The sequence below is a fragment of the Phialemonium atrogriseum genome (genome assembly GCF_030411735.1).
Source record: "Phialemonium atrogriseum strain 8032-3 unplaced genomic scaffold QBC33scaffold_17, whole genome shotgun sequence".
NCBI classification, from domain to species: Eukaryota; Fungi; Ascomycota; class Sordariomycetes; order Cephalothecales; family Cephalothecaceae; genus Phialemonium; species Phialemonium atrogriseum.
This window is the reverse complement of record NW_026848154.1, coordinates 315,758-331,170: the sequence shown is the minus strand read 5'-3', so window position 1 is coordinate 331,170 and position 15,413 is coordinate 315,758. Positions and strand designations below refer to the sequence as shown.

Sequence of the window (15,413 nt, the reverse complement as noted above, 5' to 3'; positions counted from 1 at the left end):
AACAATAGCAGGTGATCCAACACCGGTTAACCCGGGACGAGCAGCCTGCCCGAGGAGACATCCTTGTGCATCTAAAATGTCCCAACGATGGCTGGAAAAGGCGAGTCACTTGCTCAAGTAGAGCAGACGGTTCAATATCATATTATTTCTGCATATCAATTATGCTACCGAAGGCCCATCTGATCTGGTGCCTCGAAGATGAACGGACGAGTCAGGGTCACTCTTGGCCTTGGTGGACGCTGCAACCGTCCAACGTCCCTTTAATGTGTCGCCGACGCTAAGAGGTTCATGTGGGCCGCAGAAGGTATCACCAACAACATACCTACAAGGACATGGTCACCTGGGATAGTTGATACCCCAAAAGAAGGTCGAAGTTGGGTTCTCCATCGTTGATCGTGTGAGCTGAAGTGTGTCCCATTATCATTTGTCCCGGATCTTACAGAGCTTTAGTCTCTTGATCTGGTGTTCGAATTGTGCCTGGGACTCCCTGCTGGCAAACAAGACCGGACATCTCGGATTCATGGTGCCATCTTCGCCCAAGGGGTATCTATCACAAGCGTCCTGATCTACGCCGGGACGTTGATTGCTGGAGCTAAGAAGATCTGCACTAGGGTTAAGCCATATCCGCATTGTTTCAAGCTGCCTAAGCCTAGATCGATCCCTTTCAGGGATGACATCTGCCGACGAGGATCTCAAAAGATTGCCCCGAGCCAAGCCGGGCTTGTCAAGGGGGGTGCCTCTCGTCCCCCCCAAAGCAACTCCACGAGTCACCCATCAATATCGGGCAGCAACACTGTGCTGGCACCTAAACGGGGGCATCCGCGTTGTGATAATCCTTCAACTTGAACAAGGCCTTCGCATTGTCTCTCCCAATCGCACGATGCACATATTTCCAACCAACCACCTTCTGGATCTGCTCCGCCTCCCCGTCCCACCAAGCGGAGCACCTATCGATAGTCTCGTAAAGGTAGTCAACGCTAAACAGTACCCCGTCGGCGCTGATCGCGTCCATGACGTACTTCAGCGACGGGGTAAGAAGTGCCCGCCGGTGGTGACCCCGATGTTACGTTTGAAGGAGTCGTCGATGGTCTTCTCGCACATGACGCCACCCTGCTCCGTCGTGAGTGGCTTCTCGATGTCCTCGAACCAGCAATTGATTCGCCAGAAGTCGAACGGGACGTGTTCCACGAGATGGCCGACGATGACCTTGAGGGTGGGGAACCGATCGAAGACGCCATTGGACACGAGGCCAAGGAGGTGAAGGCTAATGCCGTTGGAAAACGACAGCGGCGGCCCGCCTGTTCCGGGTCGTGTATGGACAGTGACGCGAAGGCGCCGAGGCGGTCCCGGTGGCCCGCTTCTCGGCGGCGGCGCGGTCGGCCAGGCCCCTGGATGCCGGGGACCGTCAGCGAGACGATGGTGTAGCCAATGCCGTGCGCGTCGGACAGCTTGATGCGCTCCCCGGTGATGTCGGCGATCTGGGGAATGTAGCGGCTGTTGTTGGCTGGGTTGATGTACTATATAACTCGGCCTCAGGCTTCGACTTTGCTTCCATGCCGGCCGTCTCGAAGAACACTTCTCGCATTTCGAGAGAGTAGAGCTGATTCTAATTGAGGGTTGTCGACGACATGTAAGAAGCAACGGAGAGGGAAAAGTAAATAAGAGGAGGAAGAGTGACCGATTCCTTCGAGTCCTGGGTGCCGGGCATCGTTTATAATGTATCGTGCAACTACACTGGATTAAGGTTTGAACAGCAGATAGGTGGGAAATAGTTGGATCGAAGACGTAATGTTTGGGCCTGACATGACGTTGTGGTGATCAAAAGCGAACTGTAAATGTTGCATTGTATCTAGAAGGTTGCAGACCCGTTGCTAAATTGCACACTGTCTCCACGCCAGAGCCTTACAGATTCAGGGAACAGCTAATGTATCCTTCTAGCAAATGGTAGATGATGCTCTCTAAAGCCGTCGCGAGTAGCTCAGATAATTGATGATAATTAAGCCATCTTCGTGTGTCGTCCTTCAAACACGCGTCCTTGATCGTACAACTTGTCGCGATGGACGGCTCATTCAGCAAGGGAGACAGCCAGAGCTAGATCGACAATTACCCCTGAAATCTAGGTTAAGGCTCTAACAAGGCTGTGGAGACATGAGGCAACCAATAAGTGTGGCTGTACAAAGTGCGTAGGGTAATTCCATTCGAAGTAGCATCATGATCGTTTCCGCGATGCACTGCAAGAATTCAAACGAGTTTGTATATTCCGGTAGTGGCACTTTTAATTCAGGAGTCGGTCTGATTCAAAGGCATGCATTTACAATTATGTTTCCCACTCCAATGGAGATAATTTAGAGTCCCTTATACTGCACTTGTCGCGGTTTAAGAATATAAATGAATTGAATTTCATTGCGAAACATATTTGGTGCGTCACTTTCTCCAAACTCGGACTTCCCTTCGCGCAAATGTAAAAGTGCATTGCACCACCGCGACTCGTTGTGTTGGGATGGTGATTGAGTTGTTGGCAGGGCAACGGCAAGGGTGGGGCCATGAATACGATGGGTTAATGCTCGCGAATGCAATATTCAGAATGGGTACTACCAGACCACGCAGGCAGAGAGCTTTATTCCATCTTTTGCAGCCTCTCTTGGCCACTTGTGAATGAAGAGATGGTGGGTGAGGTTTGGTTTGCCAGGTGCAGAAGCCACACGTGCTTTCGTGTTGTGTCGAAGGCTGGCTCGTGCGCATCAGCGTTGAACCACAAGTGTGTGGGGAATAAGGATTTGCTTTTTTTCAGTGTGGCTGGGTTTGGCTTCGTTAGCCCGTCCTAGTTTTTCCAAGGTCCAAGCATGGCTACTGCACCGTAATACTGGGCAACGGTATTTTAGGTTGAAAAGACCGCAGGCAAGACGAAGTTGGGCTGCCTTGAAAGTAGAAAGTAGGAGAGGAGAGGAGCGAACCGAGTTTATATTTGCATGCGTTTTGTAAATTATTGGGCCGCGTGGCTCAAACAAGCCAGGTCATACCGAGGTACCTAGCATTTAGTCCCATGGCCTGCGTGGCTGACTGGGGGCGGTTGAGAACCCGTGCGCCTCAACCGCTAAGAAAAGGCCTCGAGTCGCGAACCGCGTAAACCCGCCTCCCACCTCTCCACATGGCCAAATCTCGCAAATCCCAATCCCGCCATTTCTGCCTCTTGCACGCGACGCAAACCCGCCCACCACCTGGCCCCTCGCTTCTTTCTTGCTCCAGGTGGCACAATTGCCATCTTTCCCTTCATTTACCCTGATGGACGTCGATGCGTCCTCCGTCCCGGCGCGACTCGACCAAGGCCGCGTCGGAGACGAAAATGCCACGACATTCCCGCTCTCAGCACCCGACCGACCCAGCGACGACGCCAGCAGAACCCAACTAGACAAGGATGCGGCGCCGAGTAAAGCCGGCGAGGGGCCTAGGCTATATAGCAACGACGACGCGGTCTCGCCCCGAGCGCATCGTCCCACCCCCAGCTTCTCCCTGCGCGATCCTGCTTCGACAATCGTCGCCAATCCTCCCCGGACAACCGGTTATTCTGCCCTGCTCCCAAGCGAATCCGGCGACCACGCCAGCCCGCATGACGCCCAATCGTCGCAAAAACACCAACAGCCTCCTCCCCACAGCAGCAATTCCCAAGGGACGACGAGCACCTCCCACGAAAGCGACCGGATATTTACCCCGCCATTCAGCGAGGGTGGCCTGAGTAACGGGCACGGGGACGGGCAGGACTCGAGCCAGGAATCCCAGCTTCTGCAGCTGTCCCAACTCGTTGCGGCCCAGGAGAAGATGCCCGTTTCCGATGCCCACATGAGTGCCCTGTCGCGGAAGCGTATGGCCGACGGCGCGGTCAAGCACTCGCGAGAACGGTCCAGCGCGTCTCCCGTGTTTACCGGCGGCCACTCCAGGAACACAAGCACCGTCAGTGTTGCCTCGACGGCGGGCAGTCGTATTGGCGAGGTAAGTGCAGTCGTCTGCATGTCTCACCCTGCCAGGCAGAGACAGGACAGGGGACCTCGAGCGGGTCTTTTGCTAATGCACGTCTCGTGCTGCTCCAGTTATCCGCCGAGCTAAAGACTCGCCTGTCGTATGCTCTGGTCAAGGTCAATCACGGATGGCAGTCTCACTCGATTGACCAGGTTGAGAACTTGGCCTCGCAAGCCGCGTCACCAACCTCCAGCAATTCGACAATTCATCTTCGCCTCGGTTCTTCTGCCAGTCCGCAGCTCTCCAACTCGTCCCAGCAGGGCAACAACTTTGCCCCCGCCACCGGCACCAGTCATCATTTGGGCAGCCGAGGCGCCGACTCTGCATGGCGAGAAAGTCCCCAGATACGAACTCACGACCCCCCGGCTTCTCCCCAGAAGCCCATTCTAACCCTTGCTCCGCCCGTCTCCATCCAGCCCTCCCGCCATCTCCAGAATCCGCGCCGAAACTCGAACGCCAGGCATGCTCCAACCTTGATGCCCGGCAGTCACCTTGCATCCCCGAATACCGCACCCCACACTCCCGGCCAGCCGAGCCCATATCTTGCATCTCACCAGAGGACGCCAATTGTCGACCCCATCCTCTTCTCGCCGCACCAGACCCCCCACCAAGCCGTCCGAGAACAAGACGCCATGGAAGCCCTCCTGTTCATGAGCAGTCCCGGCAACTCTGCCAACCTCAAACACTCCTTCCCGCCTTCCTCGTCGCACCCAGCCCCGTCCCGGACCGGCTCGCAAAGAACCGCGCTCCCGGGCTCACAGCCGAGGAAAAGCCTCCCATCCGGCCGACCAAGCCAACAGCAACAGTCGCAATCTCAGCCCATCCCAAAGCGCGTCGGGTTCGAGAGGTCCCCGGGCAACGCGGGCGGCGACATGGACGTCGACGACGTCCACGCGCGTCACACCCCGAGGCGGAAGGTTGGCGGCGGTGGCGGCCACGGGGGCGAGCAGCTGGGCCCCAGGCTCAAGCACTTCCCCCTCTCGGCCGGTCTCACCGCGCCGTCGTCGTCGAGGCCGCGGCCCCGGCTGGCCGACGAGGACATCGACCGCATGCTCGACCGGGCCGCCGCCGCCGACGACAGCTCAGACTCGGAGGGGGAGATACAGATACCGCGGCGGGAAGGGGCACATGTGGTGGGCGCTTAATCGGGGGTTGGCGTGAAGTGTGAACCCCCCACCACCCACCCCCCTTGGATCAACTCCCGTTCGCCGGCGCAGACATTTTGGATAGCAGCGGAATTGGTAGCTGTCGCCGACGGTCAAGCAGCTCGCATCGTACGGTCTTGACCCACACCCCTTCCCCCAGCGTCCGGGTTTGTTTTTGTTTTGCTTTGCGCTCGGATCGACTTTTTCGATGATACCACACTACCCGGATACGCTCAGGCCAAGGCACGGAATGATACATATATATGTGGTTGGCACGGGAGATTTTGTAATGGTTTGGAACAACCCGCGTGGGTTTAAGCTGGTGGTGGTGGGGTCGAATGCCGGGGTTTGGAACCCGACCTTTTTTGCTTTTTTTCCCTCCTTTTTTACGACCACGGATCCCTGTCTGGGACCCTTGCTTATTATGATGATGAGTGCTTTTTCTTTTTCTTTTTGCTCCCGGTCTCTCTTCCTTTCCTTCCTGGGTATGCAATGCAATCATAAAGTCCCTAGTGGTTGGAGCATCGTTCTGTCTGCATTCAGGATTCTAGGGTGAGCTGGGTGCCTCGATGCCTTTGGCTTGCGAGACCCAGCCAAGCTTCAGCATAGTTAAAGTGCAATTACATGTACATACAATTGCATCCTAAACGCGCTTGTCTGGTGGATGTCGAGAGTCCTGAGCCCTCGACGAATACCCTTGAATGCATCTGTTCCGGAGTTCCCGATCTCTTCGTGACTGCCCAACAGCAGGCGGGAGGTGAGCTCTGATGGTGAAATCTGCGTATACCACCACCAGAGTCCCCTCCTCACCTGGTTGGCGCCCGACGGTGTCGCATGCCATCCCGCTTCTCCCTACCCTCTTCGGCACAGGAATCCCAGTCACTTGGCGAGAGTCCCTGCAGTCTTGAAACCCAAAGGACTTATAACGAGCTAGGCTGGATGCGAATCCAGGGGGGGCATCCTACCTTGCTCGAGTGCACAAGGCAGGAAAGAGCCACTCATCCTGCCGACCGTGGAGCGCAGCTCCCTAGATTGGCGTCGATCACGACTAACAGACTGGATTGGTATTCAACAGGCAACGTGGTAACGAGTGTGCTTGCGGCTACTCCAGTGCATGGGATGGTCATACATCAAGCTGAACCTGAATCCTGTCACGACAGGCGCAAATGGGTCTCGATACGGTAAACAGGAACCAACGTAGGTAGGTATTCCTTAACGCCTTCAAAGTGGATAAAAAACACCCCTTCCCCATTGGTGCCAACCCAAGCCAACCGTCGTCGAAAGCAACCCAACCCGTAAGCCCCATCCATCATACCATGACCAAGACACCACCCACCATCAATCCCAAAACAACCTACCACCCAAAAGCCTCCTCAATATACTCCACCGTCCCCCCATACTCCCTCTTCGCAGCAAACACCGCCGCCCTCGCCGCATCCGCCATCCCCGCCGGCCCGCACACCACAACCGCGACCCTCCACCCAGCCTCCCACGCCTCCCTCGCCGCCGCCCCGACAGCAAGCCCGACGTCCGGCCTGCCCCGCCGCACCTGCACGTGCGCCGCCTCGGCCACCGCCCCGCCCTTCGTCTTCTCCGCCCCGGCCTCCTCCTCTTCCTCCTTCTCACTACCGCTCCCGCTGGCGCTGCCGCCGGTGACGAACAGCTCGGCCCGGAACCCATCCGCCGACAGCGCCTCGGCCAGAACGCCCCCGGAGGCAGACGACGAGCGCAGGAACGCGGCGCTGCGATCCGCCCAGACGAGGGTGAGGCGCCTGGTCCGCGTCCCACCACCAGCGCGGCGGCGGTGGGAGTGGTCGAGTAGGTACGGCGTCATGGCCGTGATGCCCGCGCCGCCGGCGACCATCAGCACGCTGTCGTAGGCGGTCCATAGCGGCTCCGTGTGCCCGTAGGGACCCTCAAGGAGGATGGTCGGGGAGATGGGCGTTGAGGGGGAGAGCTGGCAGGCGGAGCGGAGGTGGCGGGTCCAGCCGTCGAAGGGGCGGAGCCAGAATTCGAGGAGAGTTTCGTCTGGATTTGTGGGGGAGGGGATTGCGGAGGTGTGGATCTGGGTTGGGGGGGATTTGTCTGTTGGGGGGAGGTTGGTGGTGGAGGAGGTGGAGGAGGATTGGGATGGGGGTGTCGGGGTATGGGAACCGGGTGTCTCCCAGTAGGCGAGGGTGAAGGGGTGGTTCTCGTATCCGGTCCATCGGAAGGGCTGGTAGAGGAAGTAGTGCTGGCCTGGTCGCGGCTTCAAGTGGGAGCCCCGCACGGTGAGCTGGATCCGCATCATGTTGCTGTCTCCGTCGTAGGAGATGCTCGATCGCGTGTGGCTCAGCTTCTTTCCTTTGTTGAAGCTGACGTGGAGGTTGCAATACGCGATGCGGACAAGCCTCACGCCCCGGTCGAAGCACCAGATGGCAACCAGTGGCCAAAGGTAGGGGTCGTAGTCGCCCTCGAAAATATCGGTGTGGCTGAGGGGAAGGACCGCCATGTCAGTATTTAGCTCGAGAGACATCATCCTACTCGCTTGGCCGGCGGTGGGATGAATTGATTTGGGTCAAAGCTCACTAGAAGAGGGCAACGATCGTCATCAACGACAGAACGATATGGACGAGGAGGAAGGACTCGTAGAGGGCCTGCCTAAACCATGAGACAGAGAAGACGACAAGGAGGCTCATAGCAACGGTGGCCTGTACAAGGTTTAGAAACCCGCATCAGTAAAGTTCCCAAACGGAGGCAACGTGTAACTGATTAGAAGACTTACGAGGACACCCAGATAGAGCCAAGCATCTTTCATTTCTAACCGCAAGTCCGCTCCTAGAGACAAGGAGTTAGAATCAAGTGGCGTCCGAGCAGAAATGGCGGACGGAATCAGAGGCAAAGCTAACCTGTAGGGTCTCCAAGGTAATAGAAGACGACATATCCGACGGAGTGGATGATGGCCGCGAGGGTAGCCACACGAGCGATGTGCCTGTGGAAGAGATTGAAAGTGGAAAACTGCCACCCAGTCGCCCAGATGAAGATGTTATTCCGCCCACTGAACACCCAGAGCCACGGGAGATTTGCGTAGGAAAGGATCCCCGTGCGGTCGGCAACGTAGCGCCAGATCTGTTCTGGGACGTCGGACCAACTACGTTTCAGCCATTAGATGGCGTTTTCCCGAGGCTTGCTGATGGGGGCGGTGGGGGTGCTTACTATAGATTACCTGTAAAGCCTCGATAGTTGACGCAGCACAGCAATATAGAGATTACCCAGTATGACCCGATGGTCAGGGACTGCATCCTAGTGGGTATTGTGCACCACAAGTACAAACGCCGATGGTGAGAGTCCAGAGTACTGGGAATGACGAGGTGGGTCTGAACCCAGTTGTACGCTTTCGACACGATGCCCAGCGGGGAGGTGGGGGATAGTGTTTTTCGTCGGATGGGCTGGCCATCGCCTTCGACATCCGATGTGACACGGGCGAGACGGCTGTGGTAGAACAGCTGCCAGAGACGATTGAGGATCCCAATGAGCAGAACGCCACCCCAGAATCCGTAGATTGCGAATCTAATACCCGTCTCGGGTCAGTGCTCCATCTAAGGAATAGATGGGGAAGATATTACCCATAGTTGGCATGAGTCCGCATCTCAAAGTCCCATTCAAACTGTGGGTTTTGCAAAAGTTAGACACTGCAAGTTGATGCTACGAAGAGTGTGGCCCAGCTCCCAGGAGGATACACAACTTGATGTAGTGGGGTGGGAGAACTTACCACCGTACGGTCTGAGAGCTCAAACCAGTGTGGCGAGAGGATAAACGGTGCCGTGACATTCTCTGTGGCAGGTATGTCTCCGTAGTCCTTGACGGGCATCCTCTTGATGGCATCGTCGGTCAAGTTCTCGGCCAGGGCTGACTCAGGCAGCATCGATACCTCGCCATATTGGCGGCACAAAGCCTCAATGTATTTAAGGCCAGACTTGATCTCTCTTGGGCTGCAGTACAGTTTTGCTGCGGCATAGAGGGAGGTGACTCTCAGGGGGTTCTGGCATGCGCCGATGTAGTATGAATCGGCCCCAATTCCGTCAAACGTAAGATCAGCGTAGACTTCGAAGATGGCGTCCACGCAGAGGGCGCTCTGCGGCATGGTCACGGACCATGATGGTCGGACGAGAATGCCGAGCAACAGTGCGAGCGAACTCGAGAGAAGCATGACGGATAAGAGCCGCAGGACAGTATTTTCTGGGGAGGTTGATCAAGAGGTGTGGGTCTGGATACCAAGGACACTCGCAGGTTGCAGGAGGACATCGATTCATATGTGCTGATCGAAACCTCCCAGGCCCCGGGCACCGGGTAAGTCTTGGAAGAAAATTTCTCTCATCCCTCTCCCCGAATAGCAACCCCTGGGTTTCCCCCCCACGAAGAGTTCTGTCCCAAAGTGCATGCTGCCGAACTTCGGCCATGACAATTTACCCGCAGAGGGATAGTGCAGGAATGTAGTATTGTTTCTGCAGATCCACCCGGGTTGATGTATTTTCTCCTGTCAAGCTGATTCGTGGTTGATGGTTTAGGTTTTTTTATCTAATCTAATCAGATCATGTGCACGGATATTACACATGATCTGATTAGATGGAAAACATGCCACCCCTTGCTCAACTGCACGCTTCGGTTGGGGTTACACTGGAAAGAACCGGGGATCGTCAGGCGGATTTCCATTTTAGGACCGGCCTGGCCAGGCCCAAGCCCCGTTTTCCCACGAGACCACCAGGGCCACGGCTGCTGAGGATTCGCTGCGATTCCGCCGTTCTCGGAACAAAATATACGCTAGAGGTTTGAAGTGTGCATCGTGGGGAAGGAAGAGAAATCCCTGTCGTCAATCTGTGGCATGTCTTGTCAAAGCTTGATTTGGAGAGCCGGGCCCAATGGAAACGGTCCAATTACCCTCCACTGCGAGAACATTCCCGGCTTAGCAGACTCTAAATACCCTGTCACGCCTGGCAGTCTACTCGCTTAGCACTTCCTGCAACGGCGTGACCTACTCCCCGACACTGGAGGAAAATACAGCGATTGTGGAGTTGCTTATCTTCAACCCTTGACCAGGTATTGGCCCCTATTTGAAATTTCTTATGCGGGTTGGTGGGCACTTAAGCTTCCTTTTCTCGGTGCGACGCGGATGTGCACCACACCACTTGAGTTTGCTTGTACGTAAAACCACTCGAGTGCTCAGGCATTCCAGCCCGTACCTATCCGACACCTTGCAGGCCCGGGCCACAGAAGCACCTCGATTCCCGGTTTCCGTTTCTTCTCTCACCCCTCCAACCTCCCCCCCACATATTTCTTCCCGAGGAAAGCGAGCCTCAATATCACCGCCCCCCACGGCCATACTTCCTTTTTAGCGGTATTACCTATACCTACTCTGTGACATGCGACCTTGTTCACCACATGCAAATTCTGCCTGTGGCTGGGTGGGGAAAGGAAGGTCTAGAACCCAGATAGACAGCAGCTGAACTAGTGGCAATAATTAATGCGAAACCGGTGGGAACAAGGCCATCATGTAGTGTTAGCTTTTTGTGGCTTTGGCTTTCTCGCTTGTTGGAGGGTTAGGAGACTCGACGCTTGAGGAAACGCTTCCTCTTGCTGCTGCTATGAGCACACGACCACAGACCCCCACCCCCCTCCTCTGGTTGTGGGCCAGAAGAAAGAAAAGACACAGAAAAGAGACGTGACTCTCGTGGATAACCGGATTCGGAATCGGTGTTCCGTTTGAGGTTGGGGTTCGGCAACATCCGGACATTTCCTCCTCAACCGAACCCTGGTTGTTGAAATATCCTCCTCCCGCCGGTGAAGGATTGTTATACGGCCCAACCTAGCAGGTCCGCGATAGCATCGAGCCTAGCCAGGATGAGGATATAAGTCGCTCCGATGTTTGCAACTCAGATTACCGAACCATTACCCGACACTGGGTAGAAACTAGAAAACTAAATGCATATGTCAGAGAAGCTCGCCTCGTCCCCCATGCCCAAACAGATTTTCTAGCACCAAGGCCCAAAGGGACATCCCACAACCCCCTCCTTTTCTCCCCACCAACGTTCTTCTCAGCCAGGCATATTCACCGCTAACAACAGATTTCCATGTACCACAACACCAAGGCAGGCTAGTAGATAGCATCTAACAAGTCTCCAATGGGGACTCATTTCCCACCTCCTTCCATGTCCCTTCCAGTGACCCATTTCCCACCGTCTACTCGGGATTGCCCGCAGTCGATCCCCCAATCCACCGCCCCCCTCGCACGCTCTCGGCCGGTTCCCGCACGTCATACCACCACCCTGAGAGACAAGGGGGAGTCAACTATTACCCTACCAATTCCCGTCACTCGGGCCTATCAGCTCCAGCCATGCCCCCCCCCTTCCCGCCTGCTTGCCTCCCGCGCCCCCTGATGCTTTCTGCTAGCTCGCTCTGCTGCCCCCGCCGCCTGGAACACTTCTGGGTACTGTGGCTCGCCGCGGCCGGGACTGGTTGACCTCAGCTTCGGCGTCAGGGTACTTACGGCCGAGTGTCTAGACCATCGCGAGGGGTTTGGTATCGCCGGGGCGGGTGGGGTTTGAAGAGAGTGGGCGGCTTGAAGGCTGACGTTGCCTGTTAAAGGCTCTCCGGCAAGGGATGAGGTTCCAGGAGAATTTAAATGCCGCTGACGAGAGCCACACTCATTGGCGGCACCAGTAAAGTTGTCCTCGTCTTCGATTAATTAGACGTCCCCTACGGGTTCCGCTTTCTATCTCAGGCAACCGTATTTGTGGAGGAAGAGTTGGCTAATTAGGGCTTCCTCAAGGTGAGATTGCAAATAACGTAGTGAGCTACTTAACTACACCTTATTGTCAGAGGCGTTGGCAAGCTATGCTTTCAAATATACAGTTAGAGTTCCTCATTCGCTGCCCCGACGTTATCACGGATATCGAGCTGGCTTTTGGAGTCTGTAGGGGGTCACCCACTGAGGTAGACTTTCAACGATTTAATACCAGGATTTGAATCCCCCGACAAAGCCGATGTATCCCGTCTGAGGTAAACGCTACAGCCGCGTTGGAACTCCCTTTATGATGATGGAGTCTAGATTCCCACAACTCCAACGAAGATAGGTAAATGGTCCTAAACAACAGAAGAACCTCGCCGCCCCCTGTTGCAGTGAAACATCATTTCACGCCTGGACAAAAAGCCGGCGCAATATTGATCTGGCACTTCTTCACGACTTGCTGGTTGTAAACCGCGACGCCTAGGCAAAGTTTAGTTGGGGGATGTTAGAAATGAAAGACGGCTGGGATGGGGATCATTTATCCTGCTTCGGGAGGGAGGGTGGGGGGCTTCTTTTTGCACACTCACATTTCAAGTCCCTGTCCACAACCCTGATGCCCATCGTGTAGTTGATCCTGTAGTGTCTCTTCCCCTTCGAGCCGGGAGCCGGCTCTATAGGCCGAATCAAGCCCTGGTCGCGGAGGAAGGTGAAGTCGACAATGATCTCGCCTACCTTCTCGGCGCCTGATAAACAGTCAGTGTTCCAAGGGCCTAGGGAAAGGAAATCTGGGTAAGTGGCTTTAATCCTACCTTCGTTCTTTGGATGCTTCTTCTTGTAGTGCGATTCTGTCGATCTATCCGATACGTAGAGCACCTCCTTGCAGACTAGCTTGGGGGCGGTTATTTTGAATGTATGACTGCAGAGGAACGGCTCGCATTTCCAGGCGGGTTCAACTTCACGGCCCTTGAGACTGTATTAGGTAGGAGAGCTTGCGAGGGGCTGCTGGTTTGGCGTACCAATTTGAGTTTCCAGTCGATCGTGTCCTTGACATACTCCTGCCCGTCCAAGCGATCAACAAATGGCTTGACGCCTTTGTGCTCTGGAAGCTCCTGCTCCTCGAATGGTTCGGTTCTGAGGATGCCATAGCTTGACCGGGCCAACCTCCTCGGGCCTTGTTCCTTATTGAGCGCTCGCAAGACAGCCCCGGAAGCAACTGCTGTGGCACTGAGAATACGTTAGTTTCGGGGGAGGGTTGGGGTTATTGCGCTTGACGAGGGTGAGAAAACTAACGTGTTAGGAGGAGTGATCAAGTCAATTTTGCAGGAGTTAGCTTCTTCATAGTCTCGGAGTCGCCTGTCCAGGAACTTCTGGAGCGAACGTAGAGATGCAAAGCCGCCAATGAGGATTACTTTCTGAACTCCACGCGGTTAGCGTCCGATCAATAAACGAGACGAGTCTTGGATCTCTTAGAAAGGGATTCCAGTACATCAACTTGGACCCCTTCCAGCTTGGCAGCCTCGATTTGGTCTTCCATGAGCTTGGCGATGCCGTTGAAACAGGTGCTGAACATTTCCCTGATCTTCGCCCTAATGGAGCATTAATCGCTGTGATATGCGCGTCATAGGCTGGTAAAATTACTCACCTAGGAATCCAGAAGGAACTCAACCTGATACCTCTCTGAAGGTTTTCTCTCAAGTAGGGGATTTGCACTCGCTTTCGGCCAGTTGTCATGTCATAATCGAAACTCCGCTTGAACTTGTACTCAAACTCGTCGATCATGTACTTTTCAACGATTCCGTCCAACGTTTCCAACCCCTGTTCGAGGTAATCTTCATCCTTGATCAGCCCCCGAAGAAGTTTCCGGAAAGCCTGATTGATATAGCTGGACCCGAAGAGTCCCCCTTTGCGCGTCATGTTAGTGTTAATGTATCAAGGGGTAGTTTATGCCCCTATTTCCGGAGGACTCACCGTGGGGCCTTACCACTTCGCGAGAGAGCCTCAGCGGAGTAGTCTGGCCAACTGTATAGGTGTTGACATCGACAGTGCCTCCACCGGCATCGAGCAACACGAATGTATCACCGGGCTTCAACCACCAATAAGATTAGCTTATTGTAAACAGACAGACCAAATTGTAGCTCTCTATCACTCACAATAATTTCATGGTTCAGCTCCAGAACGTAAGCGGCAGCGGCCTCGGGCTCGGAGACGATGAAGAGGTTCTCGATGCTGTTATTCTGGGCATCGACGCCTTGAAGCCCGGCTCTCTTCATAGCCATTGCCATGGCAGTCTGCATGTCCCGACACGCCTTTTGCGTCCATATTGCCGGGACACACAGGACCATTTCGAGGGCGTGGTCCTTCGTGAATCCAACTTCGGTGAGCTCGTTCTTGACATGGCGCAGGAGACAGGTTAGATAATCGGCGATGATGTCGACTGCTGGAGAGTAGTCCTTGTTCTTGATGATTTTCTTTTCGCACAGTGTGTCGATTGTATGACTGAGATTCTCTCGAACCTCCTTCGTGACGGGACTGTTGTCGAGTAACAGCTTGAATCGCGCCAGCGGCTTGTTCGTTGCGTCGGAATGCATCTCTGGATAACTCCAGGCTTCATGGACCCCGTATCCCCAGCGGAAGGACGGCACGTCGTCTTCCATATCCACATCAAGCATTTCCACGTCACCGTCCGCGTCTTCGCCGTCGGTTGCTTCGGGATTCTCGTCAGAAGTGTCCGCATCCGCATCGGCATCTTCTCCGCCGCTGGGGACTTCTCTCTGGTTCCTTTCATTGAATGCCAGATTGTCTTTCTCGCGGAACCGTTTATCCAAGGGATAGATAACTTCTGTAGGGACCTCAAACTTCATCCGGTCACCCGAATCGTTGTTCCTGTCGCCGGGATAATTCTTAATTGACCGTATGCGATTCAATCCAATGGTTTCGGTCGACTCTCCCTTCTCTAGGGCAACATATGAGACGGCTGAGTATGTTGTGCCAAAGTCAACCGCAACGACGAATCGCTTCGTTGCCTGCCTGGCATCTTCGTCAGCAAAAAGGTAATCCGGGACTTCTTCGGGCGTGAAGTCTAGGTCTTCTGGCAGTGTTGCCGTCGAAGACCTCGAGTCTGTCGAATCCCGTGAATCCATCTTGAGGGCTTCCGTCCGAGGTGATTTGGGTGTCCAAATAAAAGCAAAAGATGGATTCCCTTGTGGGCTCTCTGTATTCAGCAATTTATGCTCCTCTCTTTCACTCATCTCGCTTCGAGCTCCACAACACCACATCACACCCACACCTTTTGCCCTGAAATCACAAGGCACTGGGAACCAATGGCATATGTGAGGCTGGGCGCTATCCCTCACAAATGGGCCAATCAGACTTGCTCGTTTTGTCTGTTGGCTGCAAGTTCTGAGGCGTGCATGAAAATGCCAGGGTCGGCCCGACAGAGCCCACTCACAAGTCACAACCTGCCTACCCAGCTACCCCCCCTAAACCGCCCC

The 15,413-nt window shown here is 55.0% G+C and overlaps 4 protein-coding genes across 4 annotated transcripts; 1 reads left to right on the top strand and 3 right to left on the bottom strand.

Annotated features, from left to right (window-relative positions):
• Positions 1-805: 805 nt before the first annotated feature.
• On the bottom strand, positions 806-1,843 carry QBC33DRAFT_620831 (uncharacterized protein; the record flags this gene model as incomplete). Its single annotated transcript, XM_060432775.1, has 5 exons — positions 1,679-1,843; positions 1,527-1,606; positions 1,321-1,494; positions 1,057-1,264; positions 806-1,018 (listed from the first exon to the last, which is right to left on the bottom strand). The coding sequence occupies exons 1-5, from the start codon at positions 1,706-1,708 to the stop codon at positions 806-808; spliced, it is 705 nt and encodes a 234-aa protein (XP_060282129.1). The 5' UTR covers positions 1,709-1,843.
• A 1,211-nt stretch (positions 1,844-3,054) lies between these two features.
• QBC33DRAFT_120394 (cell cycle transcriptional repressor whi5) lies at positions 3,055-5,184 on the top strand. Its single transcript, XM_060421979.1, has 2 exons — positions 3,055-3,987; positions 4,086-5,184. Exons 1-2 carry the CDS (start codon positions 3,283-3,285, stop codon positions 5,157-5,159), a joined length of 1,779 nt encoding a protein of 592 aa, XP_060282128.1. The 5' UTR covers positions 3,055-3,282; the 3' UTR covers positions 5,160-5,184.
• A 1,098-nt stretch (positions 5,185-6,282) lies between these two features.
• On the bottom strand, positions 6,283-9,605 carry QBC33DRAFT_571141 (ferric reductase like transmembrane component-domain-containing protein). Its single transcript, XM_060430590.1, has 7 exons — positions 8,911-9,605; positions 8,765-8,805; positions 8,355-8,708; positions 8,048-8,289; positions 7,924-7,976; positions 7,728-7,849; positions 6,283-7,630 (listed from the first exon to the last, which is right to left on the bottom strand). Exons 1-7 carry the CDS (start codon positions 9,346-9,348, stop codon positions 6,514-6,516), a joined length of 2,367 nt encoding a protein of 788 aa, XP_060282127.1. The 5' UTR covers positions 9,349-9,605; the 3' UTR covers positions 6,283-6,513.
• Positions 9,606-11,859: 2,254 nt separating this feature from the next.
• QBC33DRAFT_542867 (uncharacterized protein) lies at positions 11,860-15,383 on the bottom strand. The gene is made up of 9 exons (XM_060428317.1): positions 14,073-15,383; positions 13,891-14,005; positions 13,565-13,823; positions 13,409-13,508; positions 13,213-13,334; positions 12,939-13,146; positions 12,732-12,885; positions 12,510-12,665; positions 11,860-12,402 (listed from the first exon to the last, which is right to left on the bottom strand). The coding sequence occupies exons 1-9, from the start codon at positions 15,195-15,197 to the stop codon at positions 12,323-12,325; spliced, it is 2,319 nt and encodes a 772-aa protein (XP_060282126.1). The 5' UTR covers positions 15,198-15,383; the 3' UTR covers positions 11,860-12,322.
• Positions 15,384-15,413: the final 30 nt, after the last annotated feature.